We start from the raw sequence: 20,267 nt of genomic DNA on the forward strand, positions 1-20,267 counted from the left end.
CTATCTTCCATTTGGCCAATTCTGCTTTTTAAAGAGTCTCTTCAGTGGATTTTTGTGCCTCTTTTACAATTTGGCTTATTCTTTTTTTAGGGTGTTTTTTAGGCTGGTGCTCTATTCACTGCGCCACCTAGCCGCCCCTGGATATAAGTAGTTTCGACTTTGTTGTCTTCTGAGTTTGTGTTTTGATATTCCCTGAAACCACCTTTCTATGGTGGGGTTCTTTTTTGTTGTTTGTTCATTTTCTAACCTATTTCCTGGATTTTACTTTATGTTAAATTTGGGCTCTGCTCTTGATGTAGAGGGGGCACTGTCCCAAGCTTCAGGCCTTTCTTGCTGCTGTTTTCCGAGCTTTTGTTGGGGGTGTGGTGGGGCAGAGGGAGGGTCTGTAAATTTTCATTTTTTTTTTTTTTGCCTTTTTGAGGGCAATTTGGGTTAAGTAACTTGCCCAAGGTTACACGGCTAGGTTTTCTGTGTGGATGGTAAGTGTCTGAAGCTGGAATGGAACTCGGGTCCTCCTGACTCCGGGGCCAGTGCTTTACTCACTGCACCACCTAGCCGCCCCCAAATTTTCAATTTTTCAAAGAAAACCTTATAGTTTTTAGACACACACCAAAAACACCTGAACAAACTCAGAATGAGAAAAGTATATTTGCTTTGAAGTTTTTGTTCAGTAGCTCCAAATAAAAATAACACATATCTAGATAGCATTTTAAAACACTTTCTACATTCTTGGATTTATAATCTGGGATACTTGATTTGGAATATTGTTTCATATACTTACCAACTTTGTGACCATTAGCAAATCATTTAATTCTTCTGATCCCAGCTTCTGCTGTAAAATAAGGAGAATTGGACATAAAGACCTTTTATGCTCCCTTCTAGCTCTAAATACATAATCTTCTGATGCTTTGAGACAGATGGAACATTATTATTCTGTATTTTCAGACGAAGCAGCCAGTGTTTTGAGAAATTCAATGACTTTCCCACTGTCACACGGCTAGGGTCAGAGGAGTCCCAGTTTTCCATCTCAAAAGCTAATGCTCTTTCTGCCACACATTTCTGTTCCTCGTGCTAACTTGTTCTTGATTTTCAGATACCCTTACACTGATTCCATTTCCTTGAACATAAAATAAAGTAGTGCATTGTATTTAGCTGTCCAAATTCTAGGGGGTCATTTCAAACAAAATACTACAGTCATTTAAAAGAAACATAGCTGTGATATCAACAATATGTTTGAGGTTTTTTTTAAAAGTTCTGTCATACCACTTTGGAGTGAAAGGGTCGCCCTTTTTTTTTTTCTTCTTCCAAGATGTAGTTAGGGACAATGCATGGATTAGTGTATCATATTTTAAAAGAGAAACAAAATCTCATCATTGTAGTTCAGTGGCAAAAGAAAATTCAAAATGATTGATTTGTCTGATAATTTTAGCGTCGCAGAACTAAGTATTAGAACAAAACTCACTTCATCTTATATGTCTATATAAAACATTTCAGGTAACAATAGATCATTCTGGATAACCAGAGATCACATTCAAATATTGAGCTTATGAGAACATTGAAAATAGTTTTACTAAAACAGGTAAAGATTTGAATATAGAGTTAAATTTTAATACAGAGAATTATAAATTGATCTACCTCATGTATACTATTTGATATGAGAGACATCAACAAAAAATCCTTCTCTGCTGATAGCATGTGCCAGTAGGTTTTATTATAAAGGAAATTTAAAAGGAAAATATTTCCTTTTTTAAAAAATCATGTTCATTTTATCTTTTCCAAATCAACCTCCAAGCTTTTTTATAGTCACCTAGTTTTACTTGGAGAAGGAAATGGCAACCTTTGCCAAGAAAACCCTAAATGATGGCAGGAGGAGTCAGACGTGACTGAAATAACTGAACAATAATAACTTTACTCCTGGACTTTTTATGAAATTTCTAAATTAATGTCATTTAATTTTTATTTTAAATTATGATTTTACATGTGGTTCTAAGTACTTTCCAATTTTAGATTTCATTAAATGGAATGTATTTTAATAGGTATAAATGTTAGAATTTCATAAAACTATAGTTTTATTAAGTCAATAGTACTAAAATATGAAGCTATTAAACATTCATTTTGCTTAGTAATTATTATAAAAGACTTTCATGAATGCTTTATATGTTTTCTAGCTCAAAAATCAGCCAATATTAACTACTTTGGGGGGAAAAAAGTAGTTTGCCACCTTATCTAGAGCACCTTTCTTCTATGTGTTGTGTTTCAATGACTTTTATTATTCTATATATGACAAGAATTAATTCATATGACATCTATTTGACAAGTGGATTGTCAGAATGACAAAAGTATATTAAGTAGGGGATCTCTATCCTAACTTAATGAAGAATGTCAGCTAACACTTATTTGAAATCCTCTGATTTCATAATAATCGATTATGTAATTAAAATTATTTTTAAATACTCTAGCATTCCATATTCTAAGCTAGTCAAGTCACACTTCTTTTTCATAGAGCATCATAAGAAAAAAATTCCAAGCAGTTATATACATATGGAAATTTGATAGAAAATGTCACAATTTTTTGTCTTTATCCCTCATTCCTTTTCTCTTCCCTCCCTTTCCCTTCCCATCTTTGCCTTTATTTCTCTTCTCTTCTACTTCCTCCCTCAGCATGTGACCAGCTTGCACTTGGGGTGGCTGCACTGTTCGGTCCATCCCACATCTCTTCAGTCAGTGCTGTACAGTCCATTTGCAATGCCCTTGAAGTTCCTCACATACAGACTCACTGGAAACATCCTACCATGGATAAAAATGATATGTTTTATATTAACCTTTATCCGGATTATGCAGCCTTCAGTAGGGCCATCCTGGACTTGATACTCTATTATAATTGGAGAATCGTGACTGTGGTATATGAAGACAACACAGGTATGGTACTTAGCTGGGATGTTATCTGAAAATTTGGTGATATCAAAGTCCCTGGTATTAAAATCCTGAAGGCTAAGTTAAATAATCATATATGCCTGCTGGTAAATAAAGTTTTAAACTATTTCCTATTTTTATTATTTCCTAGTCTTTTTTAGCCATTCCTCCTCAGAATGTTTGATTTTTCATTGAAATTCAGGGAGATGTTAACAAACCCCCTTTGGGTGACACCAGTTATCTTACTTTTAGTTCAGGGTTTATAGAAATGAGTCAAGCTTGTCTCTCATTATCAGAACAGTGACTAAAGATTCTGTTCCCTAAATAGGATTATGGTGAAGAAGGTAAAATTAGCTAAATGATTAGGTGAAATTTAGAAGAGAGATCTCTAAGAGAGAACAACTACTAAAATAATTTATTTTAAAATTAAAATTAAAAACTAAGCCTATTCCTTCATGGAAAATGGATAATAGGCCTATTCTATCCTAAATTAAAGATATTAATTAATAGATTATGGAAAATTTACAAAAATGTATTAAAAGCTAGCAAAAATTTACATAATGCTTTAAGATTTGCAGAATAAAATCCCTGACTCCAAGTTCATTGCTCTGTTATTGAAATAAAAAAAATTATATCATTAAAATTAGTTATAACTTCCCTGCCACTAATCTTATTTCTCTTGTCCACCTTCAAGTACTTACTATTCCCTATATAATTCATATATAATATTGTTATTACTCTTTTGCATTAAACTTGTTGAAACCATCCTATATATTAAATTTAAAATGTTAAATTAAATTAGTGTTCTTAATGTAACAAGTTTTTTTTTTTCAAAAGTTTTATTTATGTGTATAAGCATTCTTTATGTAGATTCTGTGCTTACTGGAATCACTCACTTATATCATACTTCACTCTATAAATAGTTGAGATGAAAGATACCATTGCATTGTGAACAGCTGGATTTTGAGCTCAGTGTCTGACACATAGCAGGTGCTTAATAAAAGTTTATTGACTATGCTATCTAGATATCTTCACTATAAACATGCACTCACAAGAGCAGAACACTTTTCCTAAGGGTTTCCATAATAACTCTTAGAGGGTTTTTACTCCCACTGCTATCATCCTCGAGAAGGGATCAGCTGAGTACCACAGTCACTGAAAAAAAAAAAAAGGAAACAGAAGGTATTGCATAAGTATAGACTTGGAGATAGTTAAATTATGATAATAAGCATAGACCCAGTAGCGTGAATTTGTTTAGACCATTTAACACTTTCAGCCAGATTCTCTGCCTCTGAGACTTCCCCAGAGATCCTAACCCCATCAGGTCATCTGACTCAGGCTTCTTTCTTTGCCCCAGGCCTTTCTACAGTGCTCCAGAGGCCATTTCTGGATCAAACCCACCCCCAAATTGTCAGCTCCTGTCTGTTGTCTGGACTTCCTCATACTGTACTTTCTTTTTCTCCTGGGACTAAAAGGACACAATATTATCATGTATCTTAAGGTTGGACATCAAAGAAGGTCCTTAAACAGTCTAGTCTTATCACTTCCCTTCCTCAATGAATTTCTCTTTAGTCATTAATATTCTGCTAGGACTCATTCCTCAGTGGTTAGCATGCTCCCCTCCTATCCCAGTGATTCCAAACACCTAGTTGTCTTTATATACCTTCTCCCTTCATCTTCTTTATCCCTTTAACTTGCTCCTTTGATCACATCCACCTCAACTCTTCACCAGCAATGCCCCACTCCAGTTCTGCCCAATCCTTCTAGTTTACTATTTGGAATGCTTGCTTCATAATTGACAAACCTGACTGATGACCCAGCTTCTCTGGCCATCCTTTTCTGCTCAAGTCATAGTTTCACCCATTTCCCCTGACTCACTAATTTTCGTGGGTGAGTCAGAATGGTCCTTGTTCCTTGCTCTAGCTCCTCCCTTTAACAACATCTCTCAGTAGCCCCTCCTCCCTCGAGGTTCATTTAATCTGTATTTATCACCCAATTAAGATTATAATAGCTCTTATCTACTGAGCTTTAGGACACTCTTCTTCCTTCCTTAAGGGACTCACAATCTCCCTTCATTTGAACTCCTGCCTTCATGATAGAAAAGTTCAACATACATATAGATATTCCTTCAAAAACTCTACCTTCCCATTTCTTCAACTAACTTATTTCCTACCACTTACCTCTCCACTCAACCTCAGCCAGACACAGGGGTGACATCCTTGATCTTACTATAATACACTAATGTTCCACTTGAATATTTGTTAATGAACTGAGAAATTCCATTATCAGAAAATAATCTTTCATCATTCTATCTCTCATGCTACCTTACAACCCCTAGCCCAGTTCTTCGTCCTTACATTGTCCTTCAGTTCTTCTACCCCTTGATTCCTTCCCTGGGCATCACCTCCACATTTAATACACTCTCTTTCTATCCTTATCTCAACTCCTTGGTGAACTAATTGAACTCTATACTATACTCTGCATTTGAGTCCTTTGCCCTCTTATTCTATTACATATCAAGCCTTGCCAGGCCCTAACCTTGGGTTATTCCCAGCATCCCCTGCATTGATCCATATTCTATTACTGCTGAATAGGCTGGAGGAAAATCATAAAACTGCTGACAAAGTCTGCAACAAATTTATGTTACCTAATATAAACCAGGCCCTCATTGCAGCAATACAATGCTTTCATATCTCCCTAATTTATTCACTATTCCCCTCACCACAGTATGTTTTTTGGACATTTTCTTCACTTCACAAGTCTTCCATGGGAGCCTCTCTCCACAGGCTCTTAGTTCAGAAATTGACTCATACTTCACACAAAAAATTGAAGCTTTTTGTCAAGAGGTTCCTTAAAATTACTTTTTAAATCTTTATGTGATCTAACCATCCTAGTTAAATATCATCCTATAGTCATCCTCTCTTTTATGTCTAAACTCCTTGAGAAAGTCTTTTAAAATTGGTATTTCCACTTCCTCCCTCTTCACTACCTTCGACATTCTCTATAGCCTGGCTTCTGACTCATCATCCAAATGAAACTATTTTCTCCAAAGTAATGAAGGGTCTCTTGATCAACAAACCTAGCAACTTTTTCTTAATCTTCATCCTTTTTGTGACCTCTATAATCTTTTACAATTGTTGATCACTCTCTTCTTCTTGATAATCTCTTGATAAGTTTTTATGACACTACTCTCCCTTGGTTCTCCTTCTACCACAACCTCTCCTCATTTTCTATTACTTTATCTTCATCAGGTCATAGCTCATAATTATAGGGGTTAACCAAGACTTTGTCCTGGACTCTTTTCTTCCTCTATAATATATGACTTGTTGATCTCATTGCCTCCCGTAGATTCAATTATTATCTCTCTGAAGACGATTTTCACAACTATTTACACAATCTCTCTGTTGAGCTCCAATCTCGAATCTACATTTTCTCAGCTGTTTTGTAGAAGATAGTTTGTTGTCAGATAGGGTAATAGTGGGCAGCATCTTGTGGTGGAAGAAGCATTAGATTTCAAGTCAGATGGCTTGAGTTTAAACTCTACCTTTGCTATTTATTACATGTGTGGTCTTGCTAAAGTCACCAAGCCTCCCAGCTATCAATTCTATAATTACCAATTAGATAAAATTTTAAAAGGAACTAAGAAAGGAGTATTGGTTGTCCCTTCTTCCTTTTCTTTGACTTACTCTACCCATTTCCTATTCTTTTCCATTTCCTTTTTTGACATCTATGCTTTTGCATTTGAACATAACTAAGTAGGGGATGTTAAATTTCTTCTGGTGAAATTTGTTCTCCTAAAAAAGGGGATTTTTAAAAAATGCCTTCAATATTAATTTGTGTGTGTGTGTATGTGTGTGTGTGTGCTGAAAGGAAGGAGAATACTACAGGAGCATATTTTTCAGGAGGTAAATGCCATGGATAGAAATGTAAATATAGCTAAGAACCAACCTTATAGAAAGAACAATTATCAATAAATATAATTTGTTTACATTTCCTTACCAGATATAATCATTATTCACTGTTTGCTAGCTTCATTAATTACTAGCTGTATAACAACTTTAGCCAGTTACTGCCATGAATAAAGATTTCCCCTCTATAAAATGAGGAAATAATATAATATAATACTTCCAAATGTTAATAAGTGTCTGCATAAAGCACCAGAGAGAGTTGACAAGATCCACAGTCAAAAGTATAAAGTCTGAATAGTGGCAGCCTGACATATATTGAGAATGACATAACTGATGAAACTGTAGTAAACATTCAACAAAAGTTTTGGTTGTGTTATTATATGTCATTTTCTAGGTCTAATTCGCCTGCAAGAGCTGATCAAGGCTCCTTCCAAATATAACATTAAAATAAAAATCCGCCAACTACCTTCTGGGAATAAAGATGCCAAGCCTTTACTGAAGGAAATGAAGAGAGGAAAGGAGTTCTATGTGATATTTGATTGTTCCTATGAAGTGGCAGCTGAAATACTTAAGCAGGTAAGGTGGGTATGGAGGAAGTAGGCATTTGAAGGAAATATTCATTTCTCATTCTCAAAGAAGCTATTTAGTTTTAATTTACTACAAATTATATATGTAGATTTGATTGATGATATCAGTTATTAGAGCCATTGTAAAAATCAATGAAACTAAGGAAATTCAGTAGACTTCTACTGAATTATATGTCTGTTGATAAGTTATGTTGTGCATGTAGTAGGGAATATTGGGGACTGTTTTTCTTAATTTATTTTATTTTTTTAATTCATGGAACAAAACAAGCATTTTCATAGCATACCATAAAAAAAGATGATTGCACATAAACTGCAAATATACTATGCACAACTTGCTATTCCTTTCAAATATACAACAAAACTATCATGTAAATTTATTTTTTTTTCTTTCCTACCCCTCTGCCACCCTAGAGATAGTTACTTTTAGACATAAATGCACACATACACACACACAATTATTCTATACATGCTTCTATTTATCAGTTCTTTCTCTGGATGCAGATAGCGTCTTCATACATCTTTTGTAGATAATTTGGGTACTTATAATAATCAAAATAATTCATTCAAAGTTGCTCTTAAAATAATAGTGCTGTTGCCATATATAGTGTTCTCTTGGTTCTGCTCATTTCACTCTTCATTATTTCCTGCAAGTCTTTCTATGTTTTTCTGAGATCATTGAGCTCATATAGCTCATAGCATAATCGCATACTGCAACTTGTTTAACCATTCCCCAAATTGATGGATATCTTTGCAATTTCCAGTTCTTTGCTACCACAAAGAGAGCCCCTACAAACCTTTTAGAACATATAGGTTCTTTTCCTATATCTTTCTTTCCTATATCCTTTTCCTAATCTTTGGAAACAGACCTAGTAGTGGTATTTCTGAATCAAAGGGTATAGGTAGTTTAATACCTCTTTTGGGTGTAAATCCAAATTGTTCTCCAAAATGGTTGGATCAGTTTACAATTTCACTAACAGTGAATTAGTGTCCCAATTTTTTCACATCCCCTCCATCATTTATCACTTTTACCTTCAATCATTTTAGCCAATCTCATAGGTATAAAATTATTTCTTAAGGTTGTATTAATTTGCATTTCTCTAATCAATAATGATTTGTAATGGTAATGGGTATTTTAAGATCTTCCCCTCCTGTAATGGCAATCACCTTGTTTTCTACCCTTGATTATATCAAGCCTTTGTTAAAAAACAAAACAAAACAAAACAGAACTTGTGAATCCCACAGTGGGAGAAGTTGCTGATGCAACAGGAAGGGGTGGGGCAGGGAGGAGCTAATGATCATATATAAGGAGAGGACAGGGCGGCTAGGTATCGAAGTGAATAGAGCACCAGCCCTGGAGTCAGGAAGACCTGAGTTCAAATCTGGTCTCAGACACTTAACACAAAAACCAGCCATGTGACCTTGGGCAAGTCACTTAACACCATTTGCCCTCCAAAAAGCAAAAGATATATATATATATATATATATATATTAGGAAAGGTCCAGGCTGGAGAGAGAAGAATTGAGAATAGAACTTGTGGTGGGAGAACTGAGAAGAACTGAGAAGAGAATTGAGAAGAACTGAGAAATGAGAAGAGAGGACAACTGGGAGGAAACATGGCTGTGGTGCCTGTACTTTGTCTGTCTGTTTTGATTTATCAGATTTTTCTGCTGATAGAGGATGTTGCTGTTGTTACAGAAGTTCTGGGACCTTACTGTTGATTCAGAAGTCCTGAAAGAGGATTTTCTTATTGTATGATTACAGAAATCCTGGGGGAGGGTCTTACTGATGTTTTCAGAGGTCCTGGGACTATACTGATGATTTGTATTGCTTTCTTGGACATTTTTGTTGGATCTATGTTTATTTCACAGGCAGAAAGTGAATTGATGATGGTGCCAGCAATATGCATGAATTGTGGCTTTGTTAAGTTTTGTCCTCCCAGGAACAGAAACTGTGAAGGACTTGAGGTGGACTAGACACTGTAAACTTCAATATGGAACAGGAACTACACAAGGAGCTGGACAAGGAACTGAAAGCTGCCTGCCTTTTAATCCAGGTGACACTTGGATAGATTCAAGCAGGAGCTGGGACCATAGAAGAGGAGCCATGGAAGCTGAGAGCCTGCCTCGAGTCAAGATGAAAAGACCTCTTCTTGGGTATTTAATGCAAATTGAGAAGATAATAATTTACTGTGTCCTTGGGGTGCAGAACTTTCTACTCCATATCCTGTAACCTTTTCAGGATGATTGAGTTAAGGATGATTGGAAACTAGTCACCAATTAAGAAGAAAGAAGACTTTTTGACTGAGAGATTAAGACAGTGTGACCTAGGGGTGGAAAACCTTAACCTTTGTACTTTGTGTCCCTTAAGGAGATCTCCTTAAGGGTGATTGAGATAAGGACTTACTGAATAATTGTACTTTGTGTCCATTAAGGAGGCAAGCCTCCTTAAGGATGATTAAGTTCTTACTGAATGATATCTTTTGCTTAAAAGGATGTGACTACTTTGGTGAAAACTATGGGGCCATTTTAGTAATAAGCTGTTATATCCTAACATTTCGAATGCTGTACTTTGGTTTCTGTGAATATTTTGCTTTAATTAACTGCTGAATAAATAGAGAGTTCACTATACTGTGTAATCAGAATCTTGAAGCTGTTCACAGCAACAGTCCTCTGGAAAGCTGTGTAATGGTAATGGAATTTGAAGATTCCTTTGTATTGCTAAGCTGACAGGTACTTAGCACCTAGTTTCAAATTAAGCCTCTTAAAAGAAACAGAAGGTAGGAACCCCTGTTGCTGATGTAATGGGAAGGGGATGAATAGGGAAGAACAATACTGTACGTAAGGAAAAACCCCAGCTGGGAAAGTCAGAACTTCTTGGGATGAGCACCTGAAGGCTGGGTTGCTGTTGCTGGACTGGAACTTCTGTGGAGAAAATGATTTTGATTTTGAAAACAGGAGAAAGTGATTTTGATTTTGAGAATGAAGCTGCTGCAGACTTCTGAGGGTCAGCTGGAGCTGCCAAAGACTGAGGAAACATTACTATGGTGTCAGTATTCTGTACAAATGTTGTTGTGACTTTGTTGATATGTATGGATGTTCTTGTGGCTTTGTTAAGCCTTGTCTTCCCAGGAACAGAGACTGGGAAGGATTTGAGATGGACTGGACACTGTGAGCTTGAATGTTGAGCAGGAACTGCATGGAGAGCTGGACAAAGAACTGGGAACTGTCTGCTTTTGAACCCAGGTGACAGTTTGGTGGATTCAGGTAGGAGCTACCTGCCTCGAGTCAAGATGAAAAGACCTCTCCATGGATACTGAGTAGTGACTGATGAAATTATCTGAGTAATGACTAACTCTGATGTGAGGTTTTACTTTGGGGCTCACTTTGGGAAGAGTTATGTGATTTGACCAGATGAGACTGCGGGCAGCCATTGAAAACCCAAATGTTGGTTCGTCCCTCTCTGGAAACTAACTAGGTATGGATATAGTGGTCAGACAGCTGGAAGCCCTGTCTGTGGAATTGTGTTATTTTCTAATGTAACTTCTGTTTGTATTCTCTGAAGTTCAGAGTGCTGACTTTTTCCCCTGAACTAAGTAAATGATACATGTTTGATTGATTACAGTGACTATTAAAGTTGTAACTTAATTGCACCCCATCTGTGGGGGACTTTGACTATTGCACTTTGTGACTGAATTAAGGACTCTGTGATTGACTAAATGAATGTAATTAGTTTATGATTGGAAAACTAATCTCCAATTGAGACTACCCAGGGGTTGAGTACTTTGACTTTTGTATTTTGTGTCCCTTAAGGAGGCAAACCTCCTTAAGGATGATTGAATGATTGAGTTACTAAATTATTGAGTTACTAAATGATTGTACTTTGTTGAAAACTATTGGGACCACTTTGGTGAAAACTATGTGGCCATTTTAGTGATAAGCTGTTGAGTTGTGACATGTTGAATGCTGTATTTTGATTTTCTGTGATAAGTTGTAACATTGTAAATGCTGTACCTTGATTTTCTGTGAATGTTTTGCTCTGATTTGTCACTGAATAAATGGAGTGTTGACTATACTATGTAATGAGAACCTTGAAAGCTGTTCACAGCAGCAATCCTCTGGAAAGCTGCTTGTGTGTGGCTTTGCAAGCTGCTCGTGCTTGGCTTTACATGATTTTAGAGCACTTTTCATATGACTATAAATTGTTTTGATTTATTCGTTGGAAAACTGCCTGTGTATATTCTTTGATCATTTATCAATTGGAGAATGACTCATATTCTTATAGATTTAACAAAGTTCTTATATATTTGAGATAGGAGATCCTCATCTGAGAAACCATTTATAAAAATTTCCCCCAACTTTCTGCTTTCCTTCTTATCTTGGCTAATTTGTAAAAAGAGGGTTGAGTCATAAAGAAATTATAAATTTCTGCATTCTGCCTATAAATAAGGAATTATTTTATTAATTTTTTCCTTTAGATATATTTTTTAAAGTAAGTCAAAGTGCTTTTAAAAGTACATAACAGTAATGACTATAGCCTTTGCCCCAGTGAACCTTTCCTCAAAGTGATGAAAAGGAACTAAGCAAATATTCCTGAAAAGAGTAACCAGTTTTAACAGTGTACACAACATTTCCAATCCCCAGGTCCCTTCCTTTACAGAGAAAGGAAGTATATCTGTCCTTCATGACTAAAATTTGTCATTGCAATCAATTTGACTTCTGCTGTATTTCAGTCAAGTATGTTGTTCTCCAACTTTTTTTTTACAAGACATTAATTTATACTTGTCTTCCTATGTTTCAGTTCTTTAAATTCATCATTTCTAGTGACCCTATAGGGCAAAAAAGATGTGGGATTAGACTTTCAAAAAAGAGCCCAGGAAACTAGCTAGACTAGGGCATTCTAATGAATTATGATAACCATCTATCAACTTATGAATTGGGCTTCTTAGCATTCTGAGGTCTGAAGATGTGTGTCTGTTGCTATAAATGTAAGGGGATTAGGATCATACCTGGATTATCTAAAACTGAATTTCCCATGTGTGTATTTATTTTGTTTTGTTTTGCTGTCACATTATACTGTGACAAATAATGAATTTGCAATCCACTAAAATCCTTCAGATTTTTTTTTCAAAAGTAGTTGAAGTATTGCTAGTATATAAGTACAGTAGTTAGTGCTGTGTAACTGTCCTTCCCCTATCCTGTGCTGGTGAGGATGATTTATTGACTTCACATTTATCCTTTCTAAATTTCTTTGAATTAGATTTTTTTTAATTTTGTGTTTGTATTTGCTTTTATGTATCTTTTTTCAATCACAATTGGGCTGTCTAATGTGTTAGTTATGCTTTCAAGTCTTTGTCATTGCATGTTTGAAGATCATACCATATATGCATTTATTAATGATAGATTAAAAATACTAGTTAGTCAGTCAATAAGCCTTTATTAAGTGCCTACTATGTGCACTGTCACTAAGCAATAGCATACAAAAAGAAGTAAAAGGCCCTCTCTGCCCTCAAAGAGCTCACAGTGTAATGGAGGAAACAACAAACAAACATATACAAACAAGCTAGACATAAGATAAATAGGAAATAAACAACAGGGGAAGGCCATAGAATTAAGAACTTTTGGCAAAGTCATCCTATACAAAGTGGGATTTTAGTTGGGACTTGAAGGAATCCAGGAAAGACAGTAGGCAGAGATGGGGAAGGAGAGCATCCCAGGCATTGAGGACAGGTCTGAGAAAATGTTCAGAACCAAGAGATGGAACATCTTGTTTGTGGGAAAGGAAGCAGACTGGTGTCACTGGATAAAAGAGTATATTCCAGGGAGGAAAGAATAAGAAGACTGGAAAGATAGGAAGGGAGGCTAAGTTATGAAAGGTTTTGAATGCCAGAGGATGTTTTATTTGATCTGAGGTGACAGGGAGCCAACTGGAGTTTAATGAGTAGGAAGGTGATATAGTCAGAACTGTGCTTTAGAACAATGATTTTGGTGGCTTAATTGGAGTTGGCTATTTCCCTGCAGCCAAGTGAACCTAAAAGAGAGAGTCCACCAGAGGTCACCTGAAATGAGTAGTTTGTGTCTTGTGCTATAACTTGTTATAACTGGTAACAATTTTCCCTGAATGTTAACATAAGAACAAGACTGATTAATCTTATCACAAGTCAAAGTAAAAATTTCTAAAACCATAGGCTAATTTAAAGTAGAGATTTATGTCACCAAAGTAACCAAGAAAACTCAGCAAACACAAAAACCCTAAACAAAAAGCCAAAGTAATACTGCAATGATCATCACTATTAAATCACATAAAGTCTCCTTGTGTTCTAGTAACCAAATCCCAATGTCCATTTTCTCGGCACATTTCCTCTTGGATCCCAGATGTCCCCTGTAGTCATCTGGTTCCTGGAAGTATTTTCTCTTGAACATTCTGAAATAGATCTCATTCTTAGGGTAGATCTTGAAAGGGGCTCCTTCTTGAAGATCTGCTTCTCACTTCCAAATCACTTAAAGAAGTTCCTAATTAATTCTACTAAAATCTGTCAGTAATACAATTTAGTACAGCAGTCTAAATTTGCTTTTCCAAAATATTTCATGTGGTGAAAACCTTATGGTTCTAATTATTAACAAAAGAGCTATATGAAGAACAGTAAATTAGGAACCCATAATTTGCCTGAAACATCAAAGAATTTCAGTTTCTTATATATCACTTGCTGTTTTTATTTTTACCAAAACTCTATATCTAATATATATACTACCAATTGAAGAAAAAATTTAAAAAACCTGAACGAAGAATAAAAAAGAATCTATGAGTTACTGAAATGTTGTTCTCTTAACATTTTCAGATACTTAAAATAGGAAAATAATTTAACCCTATTCACAACTATGAATACAGGGGCGGGTAGGTGGCACAGTGAATAGAGCACCAGCCCTGAAGTCAGGAGGACCTGGGTTCAGATCCAGGCACTTAACACAAAATTCAGACACTTAACACAAAAAATAGCCATGTGACCTTGGGCAAGTCACTTAACACCAATTGCCCTCCATAAAAAAAACCAATTATCAATACAATTTTATATGTAAAATCCTTAAACCAATGTAGAAGACATTACTAAAACATACTTGGAGCCTGAACTGGCTCCAAGTATTCACTGGAAACATTTGGAAGCCAATTATATACATTTACACATTGTAGAAAAAACAGTCTGATCCTGTTATATTCTCAAAGTTTACTAGTCTGTTTAATTTTTTAAAATGTAAAACTTCTACGTATTTTATCTAATTAGAAAAATTTTGCATTTTTGTCTTAATTCCCTTCTTAGGAGAACATTATCCCCACATCATCCTGAAAGGATATTCCAGGTTCCTAATCTTATAAAGGGCATCTAAGTGATACAGTGCATCGTGCATTGGCTCTGGAGTCAGGAGGACCTGAGTTCAAATACAGCCACAGATACTAGCTGCATGACCCTTTGCAAGTCAGTTATGCCTATTTGCCTTAGTTTCCTAATCTGTAAAATGAGCTGGAGAAGCAAGTGGAAAACCACTCTAGTATCTTTGCCAAGAAAACTCCAAATGGGGTCATGGAGAGTTGGAAACCACTGAAATGACTGAACCATCTGTAAAGCCAAACATGAGCAGCTTTCCAGAGGACTGCTGCTGTGAACAGCTTTAAAGTTCTGATCCCATAGTATAGTGAACTCTCTACTTATTCAGCAGTAAACTAAAGCAAAATATTTATAGAAACCAAAGTATAGCATTCACAATGTTGTGACATAACAACTTATCACTAAAGTGTCCCCATTGTTGTCACCAAAGTGGCCACATAGTTTTGAACAAAAGATATCATTCAGTAAGTCCTTAACTCAGTCATCCTAAGGGAGCAAACCTCCTTAAGGAACACAAAGTATAAAGGTCAAAGTTCTCTACCCCTAGGTCACATTGTCTTAATCTTTCAGTCAAAAAGTCTTCTTTCTTCTTGATTGAAGATTAGTTTCTAATCATCCTTAACTTAATCATCCTTAAGAGGTACAAGGTACAGAGTACAAAGTCCTCCCACCCCTAGGCCACAGTAAATCATGATCTCCTCAGTTTGCATTAAGTACCCAAGGAGAGATCTTTTCATCTTGGTTTGAGTCTGGCTCCCAGATTCCATGGTTCCTCTTCCATGGGTCCAGCTCCCTGGATCTACCCAACTGTCACCTGGATTCATAGGCAGGTGGCTCTCAGCTCCTTGTCCAGCTCCTCATCCAGTTCCTCATCTAGCTTTGTTCCATATTAAAGCTCACAGTGTCCAGTCTACCTCAAGTCCTTCACAGTTCCTGTTTCTGGGAAGACAAAGCTTAACAGAGCCACAACAACATTCATGCACATTGCTGGCACCATCATCAATTTACTTTCTGCCTGTGCAATCAACACAGACCAGAAAACAGGGTCTGTGTCTGAGAAATCAACACAAATCATCAGTAAAGTCCCAGGACCTCTGAAAATATCAGTAAGACCCTCCTTCAGGACTTCTGTAAACAGACAACAAGAAATTCCTCTTTCAGGGCTTCTGAACCAGCAGTAAGGTCCCAGGGCTTCTGTAACAATAGCAATGTCCTCTATCAACAGACAGATCTAATAAAGTAACATCAACACAGACAGATAAAGATCTGACTCCACAACCATGCTTCCTACCACTTCTGCTTTCTTCCAGCTTGGGCTTCTCCTTATATATGGTCATTAGCTCCTCCCTGTTCCTGTCTTTGGCACTTTTGTCCCTCACACTGTGGTTTTCACAAGTCCTGTTTGTTTCTTAACAAAGACTTGATATAATGAAGGACAAGACTCAAAAGAAACTGGAACTGAAACAAGGTGCTAAATAATTAAATAGCTGAAACAAGGTGCTAAGTACTTCTTTGCTTGCCATTACACCAGCACAACAAAAATGACTATATCATAAGTCTCTCAAAAATCCAGAAAAACACTAACTACAGCATGCCTCAAGACTAACAGATATCTCTCTGTTAAGGTATTGTATACTAATCCATAAAGGAAAATTATATTTTTAAGACTGGAGCTTATTGAGACTAAGTTGGCTCAAGATGTAACTTCAATATATACTATTCCAGGTATAATTTCATAATTTTCATAATCACAAATCATCACATAAGTCACTTCTGTACTATAAACTTATAAATGCTCCCCATTTGTCAAGGAATGTTTATAATGAAAACTGCCTGTTCATATTTTTTGATCATTTATCAAATGGGGAATGATTGTATTCTTATAAATTCGACTCAGTTCTCTATATATCTGAGAAATGAGACCTTTTTTTTTTGTAAATTAGTACTATATTTCTTAAATTTTGTTTTCCCCCAATTATGCATTAAAACAATTTAAAACATTTTTATTTAAAGTTTTGAATCCCAAATTCAATCCCTCCCTTCTCTCCTTCCTCTCTGAAACAGGAAGCAATCAGATATAGGTTCTACATAAGCAGTCATGTAAAATATTTCCCTATTAGTCATTTTGCACAAAAAAACTTGAATAAAAGAAAAAGAATGAAATAAAGTGAAAAATAGTATGCTTCAGTCTGTATTCAAATAATATATAATTTCTTTTTTTGTGGAGGTGGATAGTATGCTTAATTATTAGTCTTTTGGGATTATTTTGGATTCCTGTATTGTTGAGAATAGCTAAATCATTCAGTTATTTATCAACAATATTTCTGACACTATGTATAATGTTCTTGGGATTCTGTTCATTTCACTTTGTATCAGTTCATGTAAGTCTTTCCAGGTGTTTCTGAATCATCCTGCTTATCATTTCTCATAGTGCAATATTACATTACAATCATATATATCACAGGTTGTTCAGCCATTCCTCAATTGATGGGCATTCCTTCTTTTTCCAGTTCTTAACCACTACAAAAAGAGCTGCTACAAATATTTGTATACAAATAGGTCCTTTTCCTTTTTTTTCATGTCTTTGGGATATAGACCTAGCAGTGGTATTGCTGGATCAAAGGGTATATACAATTTTATAGACCTGTGGACATAGTTCCAAATTGCTCTCCAGAATAGTTGGATAAATTGAAATGAAATATTTATGAGACAGACCTGCAGTAAAAATGTTTACTAACTTTCTAATTTCCTTCTAATTTTGATTGCATTGGTTTTGTTTTTGCAAAACTATATGTAATTAAAAAAAAACATTCGTTTATATCTTGTATTGCTCTCTATCTCTTGTTTGTTTACAAATTCTTTGCTTATCCACAGATCTGACAGGTAAATTATTCTATGCACCCCTAATTTGTTTATGGTTTCACCGTTTATGTCTAAGTCATGTACCCATTTTGACCTTGTCTTATAATACAGAGTAAGAAGTTAGTCTATACCTATTTTCAGCCATACAATTTTTTCTAGCTCAATAAATTTTTTTTTTGGTAATTTAAATGGGGTGGCATGGAATAAGTAGATAAACTTAGACAGAATGACCATTTTTACTATATTGACTCTGCCCATGCATGAACAATTAATATTTCCCTAATTATTTTAATTTGACTTCATTGGTATAAAAATGTTCTCTAATTATGTTCATGTAGTTTCTAGGCTTATTTTAGCAGATATATTTACAGGTACTTTATTCTGTCTACCTTTATTTTAAATGGGGTATCTCTTATTATCTCTTCTTGCAAGATTTCATTGGTAATATATAAAAATGTTGATGATGTTATGGATTTTACATCCTGCTGCTTTACTAAAATTATAAATTGCTTCACCTAGCTTTTTAGTTTACTCTCTTAGGATTTTCCAACTATATCACCATGTTGTCTTTAAAAAGACATAATTTATTATTTCATTGCCCATTCTAATTCCTTCCATTTCTTTTTCTTCTCTTATTGCTACTTTTGGCTTTTCTAATACAATATTGATTGACAATGATAATGTACTTCCTTTTTTCAGTCCTTATCTTTTGGGGAGATCTTCTAGCTTATCCCTGTTACAATAATGCCAGCAGATGGTTTTAAGTAGCTACTTCTTATCATTTTAAGGAAAAATCCATTCATACCTATGTTTTCAAGTATTTTTAATAAGAATGACTCATATAAGAATGAATTTTGGGGGCAGCTAGGTGGTGCAGTGAATAGAGCACTGGCCCTGGAGTTAGGAGGTCCTGAGTTCAAATGTGGCCTCAGACACTTAACACAAAACTAGTCATGTGACCTTGGGCAAGTCACTTAACCCCAATTGCCCTCCAAAAAGCAAAAAGAATGACTTTTTGTCAAAAGCTTTTTATCTGCATCTATAGATATAATCATATGATTTTGCTACTTTTGTTACTGATATAATTAATTATGTTAATGGTTTTCCTTATGTTGAACAATCCCTGCATTCCTGGTATAAATCCCAATTGTTCAGAATGTATAATCTTTGTGATATATTATTGTAGTCTCCTAGCCAGCATTTTATTTAAGATTTTTGCACCCAAATTCATTAGTGAAATTGGTTTATATTTTTTTTTCTCTATTTTTGCTCTTCCTGGTTTAGGTATCAGCACCATATTTGTTTCATAAAAGGAGTTTGGTAAGACTCCTTCTTCATGTATTATTCCAAACAATATATTTAATATTGGAATCAGCTGATCTATAAATGTTTGGCAGGATTCACTTGCAAATCCATCTGATCCTGATTTTTTTTCTTAGGAAGCTCCTTTATGGCCTGTTCAGGTTCTTTTTCTAAAATAGTCATACTTAGATATTTTATTTCCTCTTTTGTTAATCTAGGCAGTTTATATTTTTGTAATGAAATTTGGATGTTACAGCATTTGGTACATAAAGTTTGGTATTGATTTTACTTCATTATCTATGGTACCTTTTATCACAATGTAGTTTCCCTATTTATCTCTTTTAATTAAATCAATTTTAGTTTTAACTTTGTCTGAAATCATGATTGAGTGGATTTAATCCCAAATCCTGCTTTATGCTTCTATTATAAAATGAGTAGAAACTTCATCTTCTGTTTGACAATTCAATCCAAATCTACTCCAATTATGATCCATACTTGATATGGGGAGTCTAATAGAGTTTACAGCCAAATTTCTAATTTAAAAACAAATAACTTAAAAATTTCTTTCTCAACTGATTTGTACTTAACTTTTATTTATAGAACTCCCCAGTATCTAATTATATGCACAAACTTTTATTTTGTGAACCAGAAAAAAAGTTAATAATAGGTAATTAAGTACCAGATTAAACTGCAAAGCTGATGTTTTCTTTTTTTTGGAATTTCACCATTTTCAAACTAGCTTTGGTTCCCTTTTCTCTTATCAGCGAAATTACCTTCTACCTTGCACTAAAACAGTAAATCTCTCACTTTCTGGGAATAGAGTGATAAAAGAGCTAAGTGTTGTTTCCATATAACATCCACAGTTCTGTGTAACATCCGAACTTGCTAAAACATTTCAGCATTTGCAAAAATATACAAACCACATTTTGAAAATTCACAGTAGAGAAATGACATCTCAGTCACAAATTTAGTCTCTAATTAGTTTATGATGCCATAAATCTCTGCTGACTAGTGAACAAAAATTCCTTCTTATTTGTGTTTTTTGTCTGCCTTCCAAACTGGCCGGAGTTGGAAGGTAGAGAAGGACTTTTTTCTCAAGAAAGTGTTCACTCTTTCTCCTTCAGTTAATAAAGCCCCAGGGGGGAAAAAAACCCTAGTTTGACTAACAAGTATAAATAAAATGACAAGACAGACACAGAAAATCATTTACTGGCAAAGTCTTCCTCCTTATTCCTCTTTAGAGATTCATGAGGGTTAAGTCCCAGCTAGCTGGGAGACTTGTTTTAAAACTCCACCCTTCTAGGATCTCTGCCAAA

At 35.2% G+C, this 20,267-nt stretch overlaps 1 protein-coding gene across 1 annotated transcript in view; it reads left to right on the top strand.

Moving 5' to 3' along the window:
* GRIK1 (glutamate ionotropic receptor kainate type subunit 1) overlaps window positions 1–20,267 on the top strand; it is a 171,631-nt gene that overhangs the window by 65,385 nt on the left and 85,979 nt on the right. The window contains exons 3-4 of the mRNA XM_069074843.1: window positions 2,662–2,919; window positions 7,216–7,397. Of these exons, the coding sequence (XP_068930944.1) occupies window positions 2,662–2,919; window positions 7,216–7,397 (440 nt within the window). The remainder of the gene's footprint in view (window positions 1–2,661; window positions 2,920–7,215; window positions 7,398–20,267) is intronic.

The sequence above is a fragment of the Petaurus breviceps genome, unplaced genomic scaffold, assembly GCF_028583685.1.
Source record: "Petaurus breviceps papuanus isolate PSGF00001 unplaced genomic scaffold, PetGlider_PUasm1.0 90897, whole genome shotgun sequence".
Lineage (NCBI taxonomy): Eukaryota > Metazoa > Chordata > Mammalia > Diprotodontia > Petauridae > Petaurus > Petaurus breviceps.